The sequence below is a fragment of the Oncorhynchus kisutch genome, linkage group LG7 (assembly GCF_002021735.2).
Source record: "Oncorhynchus kisutch isolate 150728-3 linkage group LG7, Okis_V2, whole genome shotgun sequence".
NCBI classification, from domain to species: Eukaryota; Metazoa; Chordata; class Actinopteri; order Salmoniformes; family Salmonidae; genus Oncorhynchus; species Oncorhynchus kisutch.
Genome location: NC_034180.2, coordinates 35,622,299 through 35,644,703, shown reverse-complemented (window position 1 = coordinate 35,644,703; position 22,405 = coordinate 35,622,299). Strand labels below are relative to the sequence as shown.

General features: G+C 40.6%; 3 protein-coding genes across 7 annotated transcripts; 1 reads left to right on the top strand and 2 right to left on the bottom strand.

Moving 5' to 3' along the window:
- Nucleotides 1-6,074: 6,074 nt before the first annotated feature.
- On the top strand, nucleotides 6,075-12,119 carry LOC109894546 (neuroglobin-like). Its single transcript, XM_031829021.1, has 4 exons — nucleotides 6,075-6,789; nucleotides 9,006-9,126; nucleotides 9,230-9,310; nucleotides 11,917-12,119. The coding sequence occupies exons 2-4, from the start codon at nucleotides 9,010-9,012 to the stop codon at nucleotides 12,019-12,021; spliced, it is 303 nt and encodes a 100-aa protein (XP_031684881.1). The 5' UTR covers nucleotides 6,075-6,789; nucleotides 9,006-9,009; the 3' UTR covers nucleotides 12,022-12,119.
- A 38-nt stretch (nucleotides 12,120-12,157) lies between these two features.
- LOC109894547 (signal recognition particle 14 kDa protein-like) lies at nucleotides 12,158-15,115 on the bottom strand. Its single transcript, XM_020488117.2, has 5 exons — nucleotides 14,983-15,115; nucleotides 14,488-14,560; nucleotides 14,040-14,152; nucleotides 13,653-13,685; nucleotides 12,158-13,476 (listed from the first exon to the last, which is right to left on the bottom strand). The coding sequence occupies exons 1-5, from the start codon at nucleotides 15,004-15,006 to the stop codon at nucleotides 13,387-13,389; spliced, it is 333 nt and encodes a 110-aa protein (XP_020343706.1). The 5' UTR covers nucleotides 15,007-15,115; the 3' UTR covers nucleotides 12,158-13,386.
- A 2,552-nt stretch (nucleotides 15,116-17,667) lies between these two features.
- Nucleotides 17,668-22,247, bottom strand: LOC109894543 (phospholipase D4). 5 transcript variants are annotated; one of them, XM_020488110.2, is made up of 11 exons: nucleotides 22,146-22,247; nucleotides 21,991-22,069; nucleotides 21,712-21,875; nucleotides 21,363-21,546; nucleotides 21,145-21,265; nucleotides 20,914-21,041; nucleotides 20,621-20,821; nucleotides 20,259-20,398; nucleotides 18,605-18,770; nucleotides 18,414-18,510; nucleotides 17,750-18,280 (listed from the first exon to the last, which is right to left on the bottom strand). In XM_020488110.2, exons 2-11 carry the CDS (start codon nucleotides 22,048-22,050, stop codon nucleotides 18,075-18,077), a joined length of 1,467 nt encoding a protein of 488 aa, XP_020343699.1. In that variant the 5' UTR covers nucleotides 22,051-22,069; nucleotides 22,146-22,247; the 3' UTR covers nucleotides 17,750-18,074. The 5 variants fall into 5 exon arrangements, with proteins under 5 accessions (XP_020343701.1, XP_031684880.1, XP_020343699.1 ...); XM_020488111.2 differs by having other exon boundaries at nucleotides 21,991-22,066; XM_020488112.2 differs by lacking the exon at nucleotides 18,414-18,510 and having other exon boundaries at nucleotides 17,668-18,280.
- Between the last annotated feature and the right edge of the window lie 158 nt (nucleotides 22,248-22,405).

Here is a 22,405-nt window from a genome sequence, read left to right as displayed (position 1 = left end):
AGACCTGGCAGTGTGGTGCCAGGACAACAACCTCTCAACATCAGCAAGACAAAGGAGCTGATTGTGGACTACAGGAAACGGAGGGCCCAGCACTCCCTCATTCACATCGACGGGGCTGTAGTAGAGCGGGTCGAGAGCTTCACGTTCCTCGGTGTCCACATCACTAAGGATCTATCATGGTCCACACACACCAACACAGTGGTGAAGTGGGCACGACAACACCTCTTCCTTCTCAGGAGGCTGAAAAGATTTAGCATGGGCCCTCAGATCCTCAAAAGGTTCTACAGATGCACCATTGAGAGCATCTTGATTGTCTGCATTGTTACTTGGAATGGCAATTCCTTGGAATCTGACCTCAAGGCACTACAGAGGGTAGTGGATACGGCCCAGTACATCACTGGGGCTGAGCTCCCTGCCAACCGGGGCCTCTATACCATATGTTGCTGCTACTGTTTATTATCTATCCTGTTGCCTATTCACTGCCTAGTCACTTTATTCCTAGTTATACGTACATATCTACCTCAATTACCTCATAACCCTGCTAATGGACTCAGTACTGGTACCCCTTGTAAGTATCCAAGTTATCGTTACTCATTGTGTATTTATTATTACGTGTTATTAGTTTTCTATTATTTCTCTATTTTCTTTCTCTTTGCATGGTTGGGAAGGGCCCGTAAGTCAGCATTTATTTCACTGTTAGTCTAGGTCCTACAACAATAGGGCTCATCTAGAAATCTACTTATCTTGATATCCATCTCACCTAGTAACAGAATTATAATATAATGTATTCAGTGTGAAGTTGTTTTTGTTTATTTTCTTTTGCATTATTACTTTTCTTCTCTGTCATTAATTATATTATTTTAAGGTTATAGTAATTTTGACATAATTCCATATAATGAATGTGTCATTTTAAGTCCCCTGAAGCATGTCTCTTGTATCATCAGCCAAAATTCAGAAAATAATTTATTCTTAATGCTAGGAAAACATAGCAACCATTCGGAGGCCCATTTTGAAATCACCTCTCACACACCTCTTCTCTTCTCCTATTCATCTGTCTTTCATGGGCCTTGTGTTTATGACAGTGGAAATTGGCTGTGATACAACTGTGAGTGTGAAGGTTATTTTCTCTCTTACACAGAGGCAGTAAGAGGTGGAAATTGAAGTGTATGTGCAAAGCTCTTACACCCCACATCATAACATGATGGACCAGGGGGGTGGGGGAGAACACAAACATGGGAAGGGGAGGAGATAATTAGCAATATAAAGGGAAGATATTCATGCATGGATCCTATAGATTCTACAGAGCTTTAATGGTATGTACTGTATTTAGTGATGTATGCATTATGGAACCCACAGCAGGGCATTGGGTTTAGTGATTACATTACTATTTTAAGAGGGACCAATTGGAGGTTTACTTTGTAGAAATGCAAAGATCATGGTACAGCTATATAGACACTCAATCATCATGTTACTTTTTAATGGTACGTTTACAAACATATATTTTGATCAAAATAATTGAAAGGTGTGTCTCATTATGATAGATGGTGAAATAAGTATAGCCAGTTACATTGTAATGGCCTAGCAGATAATAAGAAAAGACCATCAGTATTTACCTGGCTAAAAGAGAAGGAATATAATATATATTGTTTACAGGAAACCCATTCAACAGTTTTAGATGAAGTTTTGTGGAAAAAGAACTGGGGGGGGCGAAATATACTTCTCCCATGGGCAAAGAAATTCAAAAGGGGTGATGGTTTTAATTAACAATAATTTTGATCCAAATGTGCAAATTGTCCAAACAGATCCTCAAGGTAGATGGATTATTTTAAATATGATATTGGACAATAAACAGATATGGCTTATGAACCTATACGGTCCGAATAATGATGATCCAAGCTTCTTTGAAAATATATATAAGAATGTATCAACTCTACATTCAACACTATTATTATTATTATGGTGGGAGATTTTAATACGGTCTTAAATACCTCTATGGACCGGAAAATCAAACTACATACTATCACCATCACCCTCAGGCACTTATGGAAATCATGAATGTCATGGGATATATTGGAATTAGTGGATATATGGAGACTTAAATACCCTGACCTAGTGACATATACATGGTGGAGGCTTAATCAAGCTAGTCGCCTTGACTACTTTCTTATACCATTCTCTCTGGCACCAAAAGTTTAAAAAGTGTTGATAGGGGACAGAATGCGGTCGGATCATCACATAATTGGCATAATTGGTATAATGTAATCAAAAGAGTCCATATTAACTAAGGAAATTGAAGGACTAACAGTACAGTTAGATAGCAATAAAAACGGTACCATAGAGGCACAGAATAAGTTAGAGGAAAAACAAAAAGAAATGGAGGAACTTATTCAAGAAAGATCCAGTGTAATATATTAGAATAATAAAGCGAACTGGATGGAATATGGGGAAAAATGCACCAAATTCTTTTTCAATCTTCAATATAGAAATGCTACCAAAAAAAAGTATTAAAACTTGTTACAAATGATGGAGTCACACATGATTCACCAAATGAATGATGGAGTCACGCATGATTCACCAAATGAATGATGGAGTCACGCATGATTCACCAAATGAATGATGGAGTCACGCATGATTCACCAAATGAATGATGGAGTCACGCATGATTCACCAAATGAATGATGGAGTCACGCATGATTCACCAAATGAATGATGGAGTCACACATGATTCACCAAATGATATTTTGAAAGAGGAAGTAAAGTACTTTAAGAATATGTTTTCATTTCAGGCTCCTCCATCTCCACTAACTGAAACTAATTGTATGGATTTGTTTCCTAATAATAATGTTAAAAAAATATCTGTACAGAAAGACTCATGTGAAGGCCAAATTACAGAGGAGGAACTGCTTGAGGCAATTGGGGTCTTTAAGGATGGGAAAACTCCAGGGCTGGATGGCATACCAGTGGAAGTATTAAGGATGGGAAATCTCCAGGGTTGGATGGCATACCAGTGGAAGTATACAAAACCTTTTTTGATATACTCAGAGGACCATTATTAGCATGTTTTAACCACTCCTATATAAATGGTAGATTATCAGACACTCAACAAGAAGGTCTGATATCATTATTACTGAAACAGGACCCAAGTGGTATATATAAAGATCCAGTCCATGAAAAAAATTGGAGACCTCTTACACTTCAGTTTTGTGATGCAAAAATCCTAGCAAAATGCTTGGCACAGAATTAAAAAAGTATTGTCAGATATTATTCATCCTAATCAGACAGATTCTGTGCCTGCACTATATCTGAGCTTATTGTGGGCTTTTGGAACTTACAGTGCCTTGCGAAAGTATTCGGCCCCCTTGAACTTTTCAGGCTTCAAACATAAAGATATAAAACTGTATTTTTTTGTGAAGAATCAACAACAAGTGGGACACAATCATGAAGTGGAACGACATTTTTTGGATATTTCAAACTTTTTTAACAAATCAAAAACTGAAAAATTGGGCGTGCAAAATTATTCAGCCCCTTTACTTTCAGTGCAGCAAACTCTCTCTAGAAGTTCAGTGAGGATCTCTGAATGATCCAATGTTGACCTAAATGACTAATGATGATAAATACAATCCACCTGTGTGTAATCAAGTCTCCGTATAAATGCACCTGCACTGTGATAGTCTCAGAGGTCCGTTAAAAGCACAGAGAGCATCATGAAGAACAAGGAACACACCAGACAGGTCCGAGATACTGTTGTGAAGAAGTTTAAAGCCGGATTTGGATACAAAAAGATTTCCCAAGCTTTAAACATCCCAAGGAGCACTGTGCAAGCGATAATATTGAAATAGAAGGAGTATCAGACCACTGCAAATCTACCAAGACCTGGCCGTCCCTCTAAACTTTCAGCTCATACAAGGAGAAGACTGATCAGAGATTTTTATTTTATTTATTTTTATTTCACCTTTATTTAACCAGGTAGGCTAGTTGAGAACAAGTTCTCATTTGCAACTGCGACCTGGCCAAGATAAAGCATAGCAGTGTGAGCATACAACAAAGAGTTACACATGGAGTAAACAATTAACAAGTCAATAACACAGTAGAAAACGAAGGGGGGGTCTATATACAATGTGTGCAAAAGGCATGAGGAGGTAGGCAAATAATTACAATTTTGCAGATTAACACTGGAGTGATAAAAGATCAGATGGTCATGTACAGGTAGAGATATTGGTGTGCAGAAGAGCAGAAAAGTAAATAAATAAAAACAGTATGGGGATGAGGTAGGTGAAAAGGGTGGGCTATTTACCAATAGACTATGTACAGCTGCAGCGATCGGTTAGCTGCTCAGATAGCTGATGTTTGAAGTTGGTGAGGGAGATAAAAGTCTCCAACTTCAGCGATTTTTGCAATTCGTTCCAGTCACAGGCAGCAGAGTACTGGAACGAAAGGCGGCCAAATGAGGTGTTGGCTTTAGGGATGATCAGTGAGATACACCTGCTGGAGCGGGTGCTACGGATGGGTGTTGCCATCGTGACCAGTGAGCTGAGATAAGGCGGAGCTTTACCTAGCATAGACTTGTAGATGACCTGGAGCCAGTGGGTCTGGCGACGAATATGTAGCGAGGGCCAGCCGACTAGAGCATACAAGTCGCAGTGGTGGGTAGTATAAGGTGCTTTAGTGACAAAACGGATGGCACTGTGATAGACTGCATCCAGTTTGCTGAGTAGAGTGTTGGAAGCCATTTTGTAGATGACATCGCCGAAGTCGAGGATCGGTAGGATAGTCAGTTTTACTAGGGTAAGCTTGGCGGCTTGAGTGAAGGAGGCTTTGTTGCGGAATAGAAAGCCGACTCTTGATTTGATTTTCGATTGGAGATGTTTGATATGAGTCTGGAAGGAGAGTTTGCAGTCTAGCCAGACACCTAGGTACTTATAGACGTCCACATATTCTAGGTCGGAACCATCCAGGGTGGTGATGCTAGTCGGGCATGCAGGTGCAGGCAGCGACCGGTTGAAAAGCATGCATTTGGTTTTACTAGCGTTTAAGAGCAGTTGGAGGCCACGGAAGGAGTGTTGTATGGCATTGAAGCTTGTTTGGAGGTTAGATAGCAAGGAATGCAGCCAAGAGGCCCATGATCACTCTGGATGAACTGCAGAGATCTACAGCTGAGGTGGGAGACTCTGTCCATAGGACAACAATCAGTCGTATATTGCACAAATCTGGCCTTTATGGAAGAGTGGCAAGAAGAAAGCCATTTCTTAAAGATATCCATAAAAAGTGTTGTTTAAAGTTTGCCACAAGCCACCTGGGAGACACACCAAACATGTGGAAGAAGGTGCTCTGGTCAGATGAAACCAAAATTGAACTTTTTGGCAACAATGCAAAACATTATGTTTGGCGTAAAAGCAACACAGCTCATCACCCTGAACACACCATCCGCACTGTCAAACATGGTGGTGGCAGCATCATGGTTTGGGCCTGCTTTTCTTCAGCAGGGACAGGGAAGATGGTTAAAATTGATGGGAAGATGGATGGAGCCAAATACAGGACCATTCTGGAAGAAAACCTGATGGAGTCTGCAAAAGACCTGAGACTGGGACGGAGATTTGTCTTCCAACAAGACAATGATCCAAAACATAAAGCAAAATCTACAATGGAATGGTTCAAAAATAAACATATCCAGGTGTTAGAATGGCCAAGTCAAAGTCCAGACCTGAATCCAATCGAGAATCTGTGGAAAGAACTGAAAACTGCTGTTCACAAATGCTCTCCATCCAACCTCACTGAGCTCGAGCTGTTTTGCAAGGAGGAATGGGAAAAAATGTCAGTCTCTCGATGTGCAAAACTGATAGAGACATACCCCAAGCGACTTACAGCTGTAATCGCAGCAAAAGGTGGCGCTACAAAGTATTAACTTAAGGGGGCTGAATAATTTTGCACGCCCAATTTTTCAGTTTTTGATTTGTTAAAAAAGTTTGAAATATCCAATAAATGTCGTTCCACTTCATGATTGTGTCCCACTTGTTGTTGATTCTTCACAAAAAAATACAGTTTTATATCTTTATGTTTGAAGCCTGAAATGTGGCAAAAGGTTGCAAAGTTCAAGGGGGCCGAATACTTTCGCAAGGCACTGTATGTACCATTTGACTCTGATATGACTGGGTCTTAGAAGGCAGGGGAACTCATTACAGCTCTGTAAGGGGAGAAGGAGAGAAGGCTATACTGGTCACCCCTGACACTGAGTGGTTTGATGCTGTGTGTGATTGCAGCCCGTAGTAGGCCTGGAGTCCAGCAGGGAAGAACTGATGATGAGAGCGCAGCCAGGACTGAGAACTACAAGGGGCTCAGTGGTACAATCAGATCTAATGGAGAAGTTCTTAAAATCACTGCGTGGCTCAGATGGGATGACTTGTAATGCCACCTTGAAGACAGATATTTACAAGGATAGAGACAGGCAAGGCTTAACCAAATCACAATATCAACATGATGATTCTACACTTGCATTATGAATAAACATCAATAATTACTTTCAACACCTTATTTACAGCCTTGCTTGAACTCTGTTATGTAGTCAGTGGGAGAACTTGGAGGATGGAGGGATGTTTTTTTGTGAGGGAATGAATATGTCAGTTTGGTTTAAGGCAGGCTTTATGAAGCTGGCTCTTGGAGGCTCACGAATGTCTGTTGTCTTGGTAACAGGTTGTTTGAGACCCATCCAGAATGCAAAGATGTATTCTTCCGAGACGTGGAGGACCTTGACAGGTTACGGACCAGCCGGGAGCTGAGGTCACACGGCCTACGGTCAGTCGCCACACTACACTGATTATTTATCTGTCAATTTTGCATTGATATCGATGTGAGGTTCCTCTTTCATCCAGCTCTCCATTCAGCACTATGTTGAAGTCTCTACACTGCACAACTCTCAAGTTCCATACACTACAGCCGTTGTGGTATTATTACATTATCAAATGTCAAAATCTACCAATGTAGCATCACTGATTTTATTGAAACAAAGGAATTTATGACATACTGTACAATTTAAGTTTCCTATTGCAAAGATCGGTCAACACTGTTTGTGTCCCTATATGAGATGTAAAAACGACAGTAACATGAGAACAAACTACAATGAACATCACATAATAATAATAGTATTAATGTCAATGGGAGCTTTTTTCTAGCTGAGACTGAAGAGCTGTCATATCCCATCTCTGGCTGGCTATTATCACACACTGCTGCCAGTGAAGAACACTCTTATCCTCCATATGCAGTTCTCCAATGGTGTGTTTACTCCATTCTGTTGTGTCACTGGGTATGCTGAGCCTCTTTGTTTTTCTCACCAAGAAAGGCCAATAAACCTATTTAAGCCTGAGGTCTCCACTTACAGTTTTTCTCAACAGCGTACAAGCAATTTTGGGATCTGTGTTGAAACGTACCAACAGCAGAACAGAAATGATCAAATGCTCAAATACATTTACAGAACATCTGATCTTTTTCTTACCTTAGTATGTGACTTGCATCAGACCACCTTTGCAAAACTTTAAATACAACTGTCATCAGTGAATACAAAATTCTGTTCACAAAATATAACACATTGTTTTCATCAGAAGGCAAATGTGTGCAACTGTGTTCTCTGTTTCTGGCAATCAATAAACACTACTGTATAGAATTCTATATCACCCCATCAGTGTCATACCATAAGGAAAGATCTAGGGTCGTTACATGTCATTTCAGCAAGCCGTAACACCCACCATCTCAGATCGTTCTGAAATACTTTCTGTAGTTAGAAACAGATAAGATTAGCATTCCTGCAACATGATTGATCTCTGAGAAATTATGCTAATTCATTGCACCCAAATTGGCCAATCCCACCCCAACATTGAGTATACAGTATCAGGTCTCTATGTCTGACAAGTAGTATGTAGCTGCAGCTCAAAGTATTGTTTCTTCATCCTATGCAATCTATTCTTAACGAAGTTGTTGATGGTTTTTTTCCACTGTTCAGAGAAATAAGTTATTGAATTTGTGTGTCCCATCCTACATCCTGATATTTGACCATTAGATGGTGCTGTTCCTGCTGTTAGGGGATTTGTTTTTAAGAACCCCCTTTGATGTTAAAAGGATAGTTCACCCAAATTGCAAAATTACATATTGGTTTCCTTACCCTGTAAGCAGTTTATGTACAAGGTATGACAGCAAACCATGCTTTGGTTTTGTTTATCTTGCCACTGTTTCAAATACAAACTTTTTAGCATTTGTGCCACAAATCCAATGCAAGTCAATGGTACCTATATTAGCATTTTCACACTTAATGTCCAAGTCATCCTAAAGTATCTAAAAATGCATTGTGTAACTCAATGATGTTACTTATAGATGATTTGAATATGAAGCGCAAAAATGCTAATATATATTGTATTGGATATAGTTTTGAGGAATGTATTTATGTTCTGAGAAAACAACTACATTTTAAAAACAAATTTACTGTTTTGCAAAAGGCCACAGAGTTATGTGTCTTGTGAACTCTGTGTCTTCTGAACTCAACAACATTGTTCCAAAAAATGCTTCTACGTGATTGAGATTTTTTTTAAATCTAAGGTATGGAGGCTGCAGTGGCATTACAGGAGAAGGCCAAGTGGCCCTCAAACCACTCACACGGACATTAGTACAAATGTCCTCACCGGCGGACAGGCTAAGAGGGAGCGCACCCATTTAACCTTTTGTACGTATTTATCGTTCTGCATAAAACTCCCTAAATCAAATCAAATCAAATTGTATATGTCACATGCGCCGAATACAACAGGTGTAGACCTTACAGTGAAATGTTCTTTAATGTAAAATACAGGCCTGTAGGCAACAATTAAACCATGTTCGGCGTTCAATGTTGTAGAACAATTGTTGAGAGGATAAAAGATGACAAAATAAATTGGACTGCTGTATGATCAGTGATGGTCCAAGGTATGCCTGTATGCTTGTCAGTCAGGCTGTCTTTCATAACCAAGCCTGTCTTCCTGTTCTCTCAGAGTGATGTCCTTTATTGAGAAGAGTGTGGCCAGACTGGAACAGCTGGAGAGACTGGAGGTTCTGGCTGTGGAGCTGGGGAGGAGCCACTACCGCTACAACGCCCCACCCAAATACTACAGCGTAAGACACACACACTGACAATGCATGTTAAGCAAAGTTACAGTTTGCATTTCTATAGATATTCATATAGATCATTTCCTGTTTTGATGTGATTTATTTCCAGTATGTAGGAGCAGAATTCATCTGTGCTGTCCAGCTCATTCTCAAAGAGAGATGGACCCCTGAGCTTGAGGAGGCATGGAAGGTACACAATTCAATCTTTTTCAGCGACCACTTTGATTTAATGTGTGGGTGTCAATCATGAGAATCACGTCTGAAACCAATTCTTGTCCAAGAGGTCCCTTGGCTTTCTGCAGTGCCAGAGTTTTCCACATCCAATGACACATGTCAAGATGGAAATGGTCACCAGTGGGAGAGAGGTGACTGACATGAAAATTAAAATGAACCAGAAATGACCATATTGAGAATAGCATGGCTCTGTCACATGATGGCTACTACATTATATTTTACATGTTAGCATCATGTGTGGTAACCCTACTTGACATACTTTGCAAAGTATTACTACATTCATCAATTGAAATAACAGTTTCAGTAAAATGTAAAACTGCGCTCACATAGATTTAACTGTGTGTTAGTGTGTATTATGTAAATAGTGTGTTTTAGACAGTCACTGTGTTTTTTAAATTGGTTTTATGCACCACCGGACTCTGGTAAATCAGGGCAAGTTTTACTGAGTGCACTATCCAAGTTAAATATACTGAAGAAAAATCTAAACGCAAAATGCCACAATTTCAAAGATTTTAAGGAAATTTGTCAATTTAAATAAATAAATTAGGCCCTAATCTATGGATTTCACATGACTCTACAGGAGTGTAGCCATGGGTTGGCCTTGGAGGGCATAGGCCTACCCACTTGGCAGTTAGGCCCACCCACTGGGCAGCCATGTCCAGCCAATTAGAATGAGTTTTCCCCAAACAAAATGGCTTTATTACAGACATAAATATTCCTCACCAATTGCACGCTCCCTCAAAACTTGAGACAACTTTGTCATTGTGTTGTGTTACAAAACTGCACATTTTAAAGAGGCCTTTCATTGTCACCAGCACAAGGTGCACCTGTGTAATGATCATCCTGTTTAATCAGCTTTTTGATATGCCACACCTGTCAGGTGGATGGATTATCTTGGCAAAGGAGAAACGCTCACTAACAGGGATGTAAACAAATTTGCGCACAAAATTTGAGAGAAAAAAGCTTTTTGTGCGTATAGAATATTTTTTACATTTCAGCTCATGAAACATGGGACAAACACTTTACATGTTGCTTTTATATTTTTGTTTAGTGTAAATTAGATGAAATGAGTGGAAGCTCTATAGTTTACCATTAACGTTCCAATGAAACTGTCCGTATTGGCCTCTAGTGGATTCATGGAGAACTACCCTTACAACTCCAACCTTATTCCTTGGATCAGCTCCTGTGCCTAGGATAAACTACTGGTCCTACTAGTTTATGTGGAGTGAGCAGTATTTCCTGACCAGGAACATTCCAGGCTCTACTTATTTCCTAGTATAATGCATTCCTGCACTCCCCTAAACCTAGACTGTTAATACATTGTACTTACAGCTGTAGTGCCAACCAAACACTAGACTATTAATACATTGTATTTACAGCTGTACCGCCTACCCTAACCATAGTGATGTAGCCTACTTAGACCAGTAGTGCTAACCCTAACCTGGTACTAAACTCATCAAAAAAAGAAACGTACTCTCACTGTCAACTGCATTTGTTTTCAGCAAACGTAACGTGTAAATATTTGTATGAACATAAGATTCAACAACTGACACATAAACTGAACAAGTTCCACAGACATGTGACTAACCGAAATTGAATAAGGTGTCCCTGAACAAAGGAGGGGTCAAAATCAAAAGTAAGTCTGTATCTGGTGTGGCCACCAGCTGCATTAAGTACTGCAGTGCATCTCCTCCTCATGGACTGCACCAGATTTGCCAGTTCTTGCTGTGAGATGTTACCCCACTCTTCCACCAAGAAACCTGCAAGTTCCCAGACATTTCTGGGGGAAATGGCCCTAGCTCTCACCCTCCAATCCAACAGGTCCCAGACGTGCTCAATGGGATTGAGATCCGGGCTCTTCGCTGGCCATGGCAGAACACTGACATTCCTGTCTTGCAGGAAATCCCGCACAGAACGAGCAGTATGGCTGGTGGCATTGTCATGCTGGAGGGTCATGTCAGGATGAGCCTGCATGAAGGAGGATGTCTTCCCTGTAACACACAGCGTTGAGATTGCCTGCAATGATAACAAGCTCAGTCCGATGATGCTGTGACACACCGCCCCAGACCACGACGAACCCTCCACCTCCAAATCGATCCCGTTCCAGAGTACACGCCTCGGGTTAGCGCTCATTCCTTCGATGATTAACCCGAATCCGACCATCACCCCTGGTGAGACAAAACCGCTACTTGTCAGTGAAGAGCACTTTTTGCTAGTCCTGTCTGGTCCAGCGAAGGTGGATTTGTGCCCATAGGCAACGTTGTTGCCGGTGATGTCTGGTGAGAACCTGCCTACAACAGGCCTACAAGCGCTCAGTCCAGCTTCTCACAGCCTATTGCAGACAGTCTGAGCACTGATAGAGGGATTGTGCGGTCCTGCTGTAACTTAATTTTACAATGATGTGTGAATTTAATTGGATTTTTACAAATGATCTTTGAAAGACAGGGTCCTGAAAAATTGACATTTCTTTTACCGAGTTGACATTAGACACACAAAACTAGATTATAATTCAACATTATTACAAGTGTCCTCATAAGTCCCTGTTTTGTGTTTCTGAACCAGACCCTTTTCCTGTACCTAACCAGGCTTATGAACCAAGGCTACCAGGAGAGGAACAGACATTACCAGGTGGGAGCCTCCCCCAATGAGAGGAACACTGCCTTATAAGAGACCTGGCTGGCCCCAACTCAAGAGATGGTTGAACATGCACACAGACATGTTGCTGAACTGTGTATATAGTGTATTTATTACTTAGTGACCATTTTCTACTTTGCTCATGTTATCAGCCTACAATGTAAAGTCAAACTGTCCATTCCTTACTTTATTTCAAATCTATTTCAGTCTTTAGATCAAACAAACCACTGCCATATTGTCATTTATTTTGAAGAAGAAAAAAAACAGATCAATTTACAGTAACATCAGCTGTATTCCTCATCAATGACATTCTGATACAGTAACATAAATGGCAGATGAATGTCAAAAGCGGCAGCTCTGCGTTTGTCTGTCACATTCACTGGAAAGTAATTATAATCCTTACAGAGCATTTCCATGGTTAGTTTTTGATGTGGTTAAAAACAAGTTTCTCTCTGTATCCATAAATCAAATATGCCTTTCAGCTGCCAGTAAATATACTAAATCATTAAGTTTCAAAATACTTTCCCCTTAATCAATATTACATCATGACACATCCATCCCACAAATTAGATGATTAAACACAGGAAACAGCACATTTCTAAGTACCAAAGCGGCCTCGTGTCAGCTAACTTTGGGACCCTTCCTCTACAGCTTGCCTTACAAATTAATTTACTGGACAGATACATGACTGTTGAAAAAATTAATTGGACCAATAAGGAACTCAACCACTTAATTATTTTGTCTTAAGAAATACCAACAAAAAACAAACTCAGGATCTCACTTTCCATCATTAAAATAATATTAATTTGAATAGCAAGAAAAAGCATTCGGCCCCAACCATAACAATTGTATATGGCGTCTTCACTCATAGTGCACAGTAATAATCTATCCACAAATGGTTAAGACAAGGTCCAATTGGAAAGTAAATCAGAACTTTAGTGAATGTAATCAAATTGACAAGCAAACCAAACTGATGGATAATTCAAACATAAATAGACAGGGCCTAGTAGTTCAAATTAAAACGATTTGAAAGGCAATTCATCACGTGCTCCATCCTTTCAGTGACTCCATAAATGAATGCAGCTCCGTGTAACTTTGATCCACACCAGATGGGGGGGGGGCAATCAAAAGGCAGCCCACTTGTAGTTTCCTCTGAGTGTTAAACATCCTCAGCTCTCCCTTCCTCCCTATATAGACCGATGCCATTCACTGGCCAGGGATGAGACATTGCTGTGACAACAATGGCATGATGTCAATGCTGTCCCCAAGTGGAGGATGGTGGGCCTCAGGGAACATATCGGAGAAGGTAGGATGGAGGTAGAGATGATAGTTGGAGCACCTTGGAGGTGGTACAGGCCAGTGTGGATTCCCCCAGTACGCTATGAAAGAGTCTGTTGCTCATTGGGTGGCTTTGGTTTTCTTGCTTTTGCTTTTCTTGTCTTTCTTCTTGAGCCCATCCATGTGAGCTCTCAGGAGGTTAGAGTATGCCTGGCAAGTTGAGAAGGAGAGCAGACTTTGAGACATTTCTCAAGTCAAGAGAGTATTTAAGTGATTTGCATAATACCCTTTAAACATTATACATCTAAACAAACAATATAATGTGCATTCAGTGTTCCAGTGACCCATTTGTTAGAAAAACCAAACCTCAATGTCCGAGTACCTACCATCTGGAACTTGATTACTTCTTTGCTACTAACCTGGAAATACAAGGAAAACCCTGATTAGCACTACTGTCTGCAGAGTATAGCATATCAACATAATGTTTTAGTTAATTCCTTTATGGATTTATTTCAACATAGATAGCTACTCTGAGGAAAAATGTACTTTGTCTACACCTGTGATGTGGATGTCCCACCTAGCTATCTGAAGATGAACACACTAACTAAGTCGCTCAGGATAAGAGCATCTGTTAAATGGCTAAAATGTTAGTAATCAAAGGATGTCCATTGCTCTAAGTAGAGATGGACTAATTGCATGACTAGGAAATAGTTGTATTGTAATGCAGAAAACATCATTAACAACTTCATTGCCACATGATGCTGTAGACTGACCACTGTGCTGATTTTCTTCTTGCCATCTGACGCTCTGAGTAGACACTTGTTGTCTGCTGGTTCATAATTCACTGGGTGACCTTTCCTGGGGACTGGTTTGGTTCTTCCATCATCTGTAAGGTTAGTGACAACACATTACAGCCAGGCTCTCCAACACTGTTCCTGGAGAGCTACAATCGTGCAGATTTTTTTTCTCCAACCCTAATCTAGCACATCTGATTCTAAAAATTAGCTGGTTGATAACCGGAATCAGGTTAGTTACAACTGGGGTTGGAGTGAACACATACAGGAGGTTAACTCTCCAGGAACAGGGTTGGAGAACCCTGCATTACAGGTAATCAGAAATCTAAAAACAGGACAAACCGATTATTAACATATCCTAGAATAATTTAGTTAAGGAGAGAACACCCAGTAGCCATCAAATAAGTTGACAAATGTGAGAACTTACATTTCTTTAACGTGATGGCAACACTGCCTGATGTCCTGCATTTCTGGAACAGCCGTGTCAGCTCCGTCAAAAACTAGAAGGAAAATAATCCGACTGAGGTTTGTAGATAAAATGATAAAATGTGGTAGCCATCTGGCAAATGAGCGAGCTAGCTAGCCAACATGTCTCAGTTTGTGTAGTTCATAGATTTTAAAAAATCTAGGTCGTATAGCTAACGTTATTTATTTAGAAGTAACTAACAAGACGTGATAGAAAAAGGATACCCATCTATAAATATGCTATCACGCGGATCACCGAAGCAATTCAAACGAATAACGTTAGTTCACAAATGCTAGCCGAATGTGCCTAGCTATCTAGCTAACGTTACTGGGTATGGTTAGCGAAAAGGCAGCAGTGATTGATGCCAATGCACAATACCTAGCAAATTAAACCAGTCCTCTAATAATGTCAATTTCTAAGATATACTACATTAGTCGATGGGGTTTTCTAACTTACCGAGTCGTTTTCAAGTAGTACCATGATGTTCACTGCAATTATTCAGCTTGCTGGCTAGCCCGTCAGAAGCACACGTAGCTAGTACAACATGAAACGCCGCCCCGTGACCTTTCAACTTGCAAAGTACAGCACTTCTTCTTCGATGAGGTTTAACGGCGGTTGGCATCCAATAAATGTTGCATTACCACCACCTACCAGACTGGAGTATAACTCCCTTATACTTAGCTTGAAAAAATAAATAAACACATACTCTAAATACTGCATACCTTGTTGGGCTATCCCTCTGTACTAGTACAGATCTACTACGGACACCACTCATCTAAGGATCCCTCCCCTTGACACATCTTCTTCTACGTTCTTCACTGTCTAAGCATATGACAACTTTTGCATACACTAACCTTGAAAAACTCAACCTGACTCTCCCACCGGACATTTCTGAACCCTAGCCCCATGGGCACCTCTACAATTAACCTCTACTTTCCTCAATGCTACACATTTCTTTGTCTCATGCCCTTCTGCACACTTCTCACACATAGGAACCTCCCTCCTACACACTGCTGTCACATGCCCATAAGCTTGACACCTGTAAAAACAATGTATTTGGCATAAAAGCTTGTACAGGATAACTTATACATCCTAACATCACTCAAAGTAAACACAGAATATTCTTCTTCTAATTCTTCTTCTTCTATGATATCATGGCAGTCTGTAAATTAACTTTTAAAGTGCATGCCACCATCTACTTGGCTGGAATGTAAGATCAATCATGATCTACCCATGATCTATCTTAGATCATGATCTAAGATCAATCATGATCTTCTGAACTACCATGAAAATAAAATTCAATCTTCCTGGCCTGGCTGCAGCCAGCATTGAAGTGCAACACTGCAAAGTTTGCACTTCTCCCTGCCTTCCATTTCAACAGTAACATCTGTTACCGCCAATATCTCTTTTGCCATCTCCACAATAACCTTCAACCTGGCATTTCTGCTTTCCTCAACCTGAGTCGTATTGATTACCTTACCAATAAAATCTAAAAAGTCAACTTTATTCATTATCAAGTGTCCTTTGACACCAGACATTCATGAGCACAATATTTCCAGGACCATCAGAAGTACCAGTCCGAAAGTAGGTCCACTTACTACAGGTACATCCATGTCAGATCCATCAGTCTGAAAGTAGGTCCACTTACTACAGGTACATCCATGTCAGATCCATCAGTCTGAAAGTAGGTCCACTTACTACAGGTACATCCATGTCAGATCCATCAGTCTGAAAGTAGGTCCACTTACTACAGGTACATCCATGTCAGATCCATCAGTCTGAAAGTAGGTCCACTTACTACAGGTACATCCATGTCAGATCCATCAGTCTGAAAGTAGGTCCACTTACTACAGGTGCATCCATGCCAGATCCATCAGTCTGAAAGTAGGTCCACTTACTACAGGTACATCCATGTCAGATCCATCAGTCTGAAAGTAGGTCCACTTACTACAGGTGCATCCATGTCAGATCCATCAGTCTGAAAGTAGGTCCACTTACTACAGGTACATCCATGTCAGATCCATCAGTCTGAAAGTAGGTCCAGTTACTACAGGTACATCCATGTCAGATCCATCAGGCCGCACCATAGTTCTACCAACCTGTTTTACAGCCTCTGCAAATGATACATCATAACTGATCTTATATCTTTGAGCCTCTCTCTGTACCCGGCATCCACCAAATGCTGCACTGTATTCTCCCCCACAATTACTGCACTTAACCTTCACATTGCTTCCACATTCACCGTAATCATGTGCCCCTCCACACTTGGCACATCTTTTCTTTCCTTTACACTGAGCAGCTACATGTCACATTCTTTGCCATTTAAAACACTGCAGTGCATATGTGACATATCCTCTAACATTGAAACTGAGGAGTCCTATCTGTACTTTTCCCAGCAAGACTTTCTCAAATCTCAGCATCACTGATAACCTTTCACTTTGACCCTCTTTCCTACTGATCAACCTTTTGGCCTCCATCACTCTGCCTCCCTTCACATTATCTTTAACATCATCTGTGAACATAGATATCGGGACCCCAGTGATGACTCCCCTCAATCTAGCATAAGCACCCGGGACATGGCTTTTAATCTTCTTCCCATTAAGCGTTTCCATTTGAAGAATCTTGAGCCTAGCTACTACATAATATTAACAATCTAACATTTCAAATAAATCAAGCTAATTTCACTTTTCTCTACAGCATTAGTTAGTCAGATAAGTGATGCCCTGCGGTCTAATTAAACACTATCACCACTTTCCCCTCCACACATCATTACTCTTGCTTCCTACCTTGGCCCTCTTAATGCTTTCTTTACAAGACGCCCCAATTCTTTCTGTTTCATGACCTCTCTTCTTCCTGTCTTTCCACTACTGACCATTCCGGTCCTTGACCCTCATCCTCCCTCTCCACACCATCAGAACTGACACCCATATTGTTCGCATTCCAGCTTTTTTTGTTCGCATTTCCTCCATTTCGTCCACACTACTCGCAGCCATTTCTGATCAATGAAACTTCCTCGTCGGTTTTGTCCTTAATCCAATGTCTTACGACGATGTCCTAATGTTACAGTATCCACACTGAATATTTACATTACTACCATCTAATGTAGAGAAAATCAAACAAACACTTGACGACACCGAGACCTGTCTTTTGCTGCTTTTATTTGAAATGAATTATCTTGTATAATAAAGCATTTTGTTGCAAAAATAATGAGCAATCAAGTATATATCATGAAATAGTATTTATTTGCTTGCAAAAGGTATTAAGGTATGTTTTCCCCCAACATACCCGAATAGACAGTGAAATATTAAACATTCAACATTACATTTTCACTTGGGAAAAAAGGTAACTAGTACAAACAAATAATGAAGCAAATGATGAGTGTTCAGTTGCAACGTTCCTCATAGAAACAATCAAAGACAACAACAAAAAAGCAGTCCAACAGGCTTACTGTTATCTCCCTAAGCCATAACTGCCATAACTGAATACTTTGGGGACTTTTCTAAAGTAAACATTGTTATAACTGAGTGTACGGATGGTAAGTAGAGCGCCTATCCTTTTGAGAGGGCACAGTCAGGGTGATGACCCAAGTCAGCGAGACATACAGTAAACTGAGACTGCCAGTCCCTGTCAAATACTGCCCTGAGCTGCCCCTGCAGAGCCTGGGTCCTCCAGGCCCAGTGTGGTGCGTGCTGGGAAACCACCAGCCCCACTCCAGCTGTGGTGTTGAAGTAGTCAGCTGACCAGTTAGATGTCCCTGAGGGGCAGAAGGATTTGGAATTCAAGTTATTCATTACCTGTAATGCTTTCATGTAGACAACTGTGTCTGTTCACATCAAAGTATTATAATATTCAACTATTTTCTGTTGATACAGCTGTCTATCCCTTACCAATATATGCCATTTTATCAGTCACCATGTATTTATTATGGTTTACTCTAGAGTGGGGTATCTCTGACTGGTTCCCTACTGGCACAATGGACAGTTTCTGAAAAAGAGGCCAATCTGGCATTACAGTACAGAAAAGAAGACCATCACATTGGTTGAATAATAATACCAGTGGGCTATGTGTGTCTTCCTACCACTTGAATGCTGATACGCTGGGCAGGGTAATTCAGGGAGGCTAGAGACTGAAGAAAAGGAAGCATGGCTGGATCAGAATCCCGCCCACAGCTCACCAGCAGACGAACCTTAACATTCCGCTCAAAAGCAGCCCTCTTTAATGCATCATCAATGGCTGGCCAGTACCTAAAGGATGATTTAAAGAGGTACACTACCGGTCAAATGTTTTAGAACATTCAAGGGTTCTTCTTTATTTTTACTATTTTCTACTTTGTAGAATAATAGTGAAGACATCAAAACTATGAAATAGCACATATGGAATCATGTAGAAAGCAAAAAAGGTTTAAACAAATCAAAAAATATTTTGCATTTGAGATTCTTCAAATAGCCACCCTTTGCCTTGACAGCTTTGCACACTCTGGCATTCTCTCAACCAGCTTCACCTGGAATGCTTTTCCAACAGTATTGAAGGAGTTCCCACATATTGTTGGCTGCTTTAACTTCACTCTGCGGTCCGACTCATCCCAAACCATCTCAATTTGGTTGAGGTCAGGAGATTGTGGAGGCCAGGTCATCTGATCCAGCACTACATCACTTTCTTTCTTGGTCAAATAGCCCTTACACAGCCTGGAGGTGTGTTGTGTCATTGTCCTGTTGAAAAACAAATGATAGTCCCACTAAGCCCAAACCAGATGGGATGGCGTATCGCTGCAGAATGCTGTGGTAGCCATGCTGGTTAAGTGTGCCTTGAATTCTAAATAAATCACAGACAGTGTCACCAACAAAGCACCCTCTTACCATAACACCTCCTCCTCGATGCTTTACAGTGGGAACCACACATGCAGAGAGCATCCGTTCACCCACACCACATCTCACAAAGACATGGCGGTTGGAACCAAAAATCTCCAATTTGGACTCCAGACAAATTTCCACTGGTCTAATGTCCATTGCTTGTGTTTCTTGGTCCAAGCAAGTCTCTTCTTATTATTGGTGTCCATTAGTAGTGGTTTCTTTGCAGCAATTTGACTATGAAGGCCTGATTCACACAGTATCCTCTGAACAGTTGATGTTGAGATGTGTCTGTTACTTGAACCCTGTGAAGCATTTATTTCGGCTGCAATTTCTGAGGCTGGTAACTCTAATGACCTTATCCTGTAACTCTGGGTCTTCCTTTCTTGTGGCGGTCCTCATGAGAGCCAGTTTCATCATAGCGCTTGATGGTTTTTGCAACTGCACTTGAAGAAACTTTCAAAGTTCTTAAAATGATCCGTATTGACTGACTAATGAAGGACTGTCGTTTCTCTTTGCTTATTTGAGCTGTTCTTGCCATAATATGGACTTGGTCTTTTACCAAATAGGGCTATCTTCTGTATACCCCACTACCTTGTCACAACACAACCGATTGGTTGTGTAGAGATAATGCAAAGAGTGTGCAAAGCTATCATCAATGCAAAGGGTGGCTATTTGAAAAAACTCAAATATATGTTATTTCATAGTTTTGATGTCTTAGAAAATATAAAAAATATAGAAAAACCCTTGAATGAGTAGGTGTTCTAAAACATTTGACCGGTAGTGTATACTCAATTAGTCTTTCAATATTACAAGAAGTCAAAGTAAGTAAAACTCAATGGTGGATTGAAAAAGGCTATGAGTCTGGTAGGACTGTATGTTCACCTTTGAGGGTGTATGAAGCGTGTGGTGGGGAAATACTCCATGACTGCCACATCAATGTAGTGCTGTGCCCCTGAGATCACTGAGAGGATAGAATCAAGGTCCTGCGTCCGAGTGGTGGGGCAGAAAGTGGGAGGAGAGGCCTGGGAGAGACAGATTATAGACATCACATTGCAAGGAAGAGAGGGCTGTAATGAGTAGAACTGTGATGAGATGGTCATTAGATGAGAAAGAAATATCCAGTCAATGTGTTATGACAATAGACACACTCTTTAATTCTCTCAGGTTTTATTCAGATGCTAATAGTTTTATGGTTCGGGGCACTCTGAAAGCAATGATTGGGAAGTGAAACAGAAAGGACTCACTGTGATGTAGATTTCGCTTGAAACATTATCAGTCTTCAGCAGCATGGGGTGCTCTTTGTTGATGGCAGTGTCATACTTGGAGGGCCATGGGTTTGGGATGGAGCTGTTGCGATGACCCATCACCCAGTATGACTCAAAGATCTTATGGAGGTCCTCAGCCAGACTGGAGCAGTTATAGATCACCACTCCCAGTTCCTTTACCTAAGGTGATAGTGCATTGTGACCCGTCATGGAGGTGCAAAACGAGTGAGATTATTTAAGGTAGTTCTATTATATCATCACTAGACCTTTACCTGTGTAAGAGACCTAAAATCCATGTTGGCACTTCCCAGGAAAATGTGTTTCCTATCAACAATCCAGAACTTGCTGTGGAGTACACCCCCAGTCAAACGCCCAAAGGGAACTTTTCTTACTTGGACTCCTACGGTATAGATAACCAAGGAGAGGAGATTAGAGGATAAAACATACAGTAGGATAATATACTGTGTACGAAACATTAAGAACACCTTCCTAATATTTCAGACCTTTCTGTCTCAGAAAATGAAGATCTGTGGAGTTTGTCAGCACAGAGGGAATACTTGTCACAACTCTCACTGACACATTTCTGGAAGGTAAAGCTCCAAACTGCTCCAGTATGTTCTTTCCCTGTTGATAACAGTAGATGAAGTGCAGGCAAATTCACAGGGATGACTAGTTGACAGCGGTTGTCAAACGTATTTCAAATGTCTTTTTTAAAACTCACAGGCAAGTCAGTGGAAGAGTTGATATTGATGTCATCACCGGTAAGAGTCCAGTAGAAGGAAGCCACATCGACTTGGTAGGTTGCCATGGACAGGAGATCTCTCCAGGCTTTGTCCACTGGGGTCCCAAAAGTTGCATTGTCGTCATATTTCATATACAGGGGAATGCTCTCTACGAGGATTATACTGAGGAATTCACAACAGGACCTGTTAAATTTCTAGTCTTTGGGGAGGATTACAAACTGGAGACAACACATCCACTTCCCAAAAATTAATTTGACTGTTTTATATTGTCAATTCGATGTATTTAATTATTAAAGCAAAAACGTATACTATGTATATGACGCTCACCGGCTTTGCTCTTCAGAAATGTTATTTTGATCAGTGTTTGTTTCTTGGAAGATCTTGTTTTGGAAATGCTCTTCTGTGCTCTTCTCATACATAGAAAAGGAGAGCAGTGCCCCGAATGCAGTCAAACATCCCACTGCCACAGCAATAACAAGCCGTTTGGATCCCTGGAACATGAACACAGCCATGTGATCAATATAACTGTGAACAGAAGTTCGAACAGACTTCAGTTGTATCAACATAGATGGGAATCTACTGAAAAGTCTGACAAGCAATTCTTACCCTTACGTTGGGAACATCGCTATCATGTAAAGTATTGTAAGGAGAGGACATCTCTGGCATGGATGTTCCTGATGTACTGCTGAAATCCAGACCTAAAATGTTATTGGTCATGCATATCATTTTAAACATACATTTAACATACAAAAACAACTTACGGAAACAGAGTAAAGCGGCTCGTCTTCTGCAAGTGATTTGTCGTTACAATGGCCTTCCTCTAAGTCCTCAGAAATTGATATGAAACTAGGTATGACATTTACTGTCCACCGGAAAATACACGGTTCCTGTTTTTTCTTTCATTTCCCTTTTTTGAGAGATCAGGATATACAGTATAAATAAAAGTACTTGTAAAACATGATTCTGTTGAGTGCTACAATATTAGGCTTATATCAAACAAGTGGCGTTGGAATAAAAATAA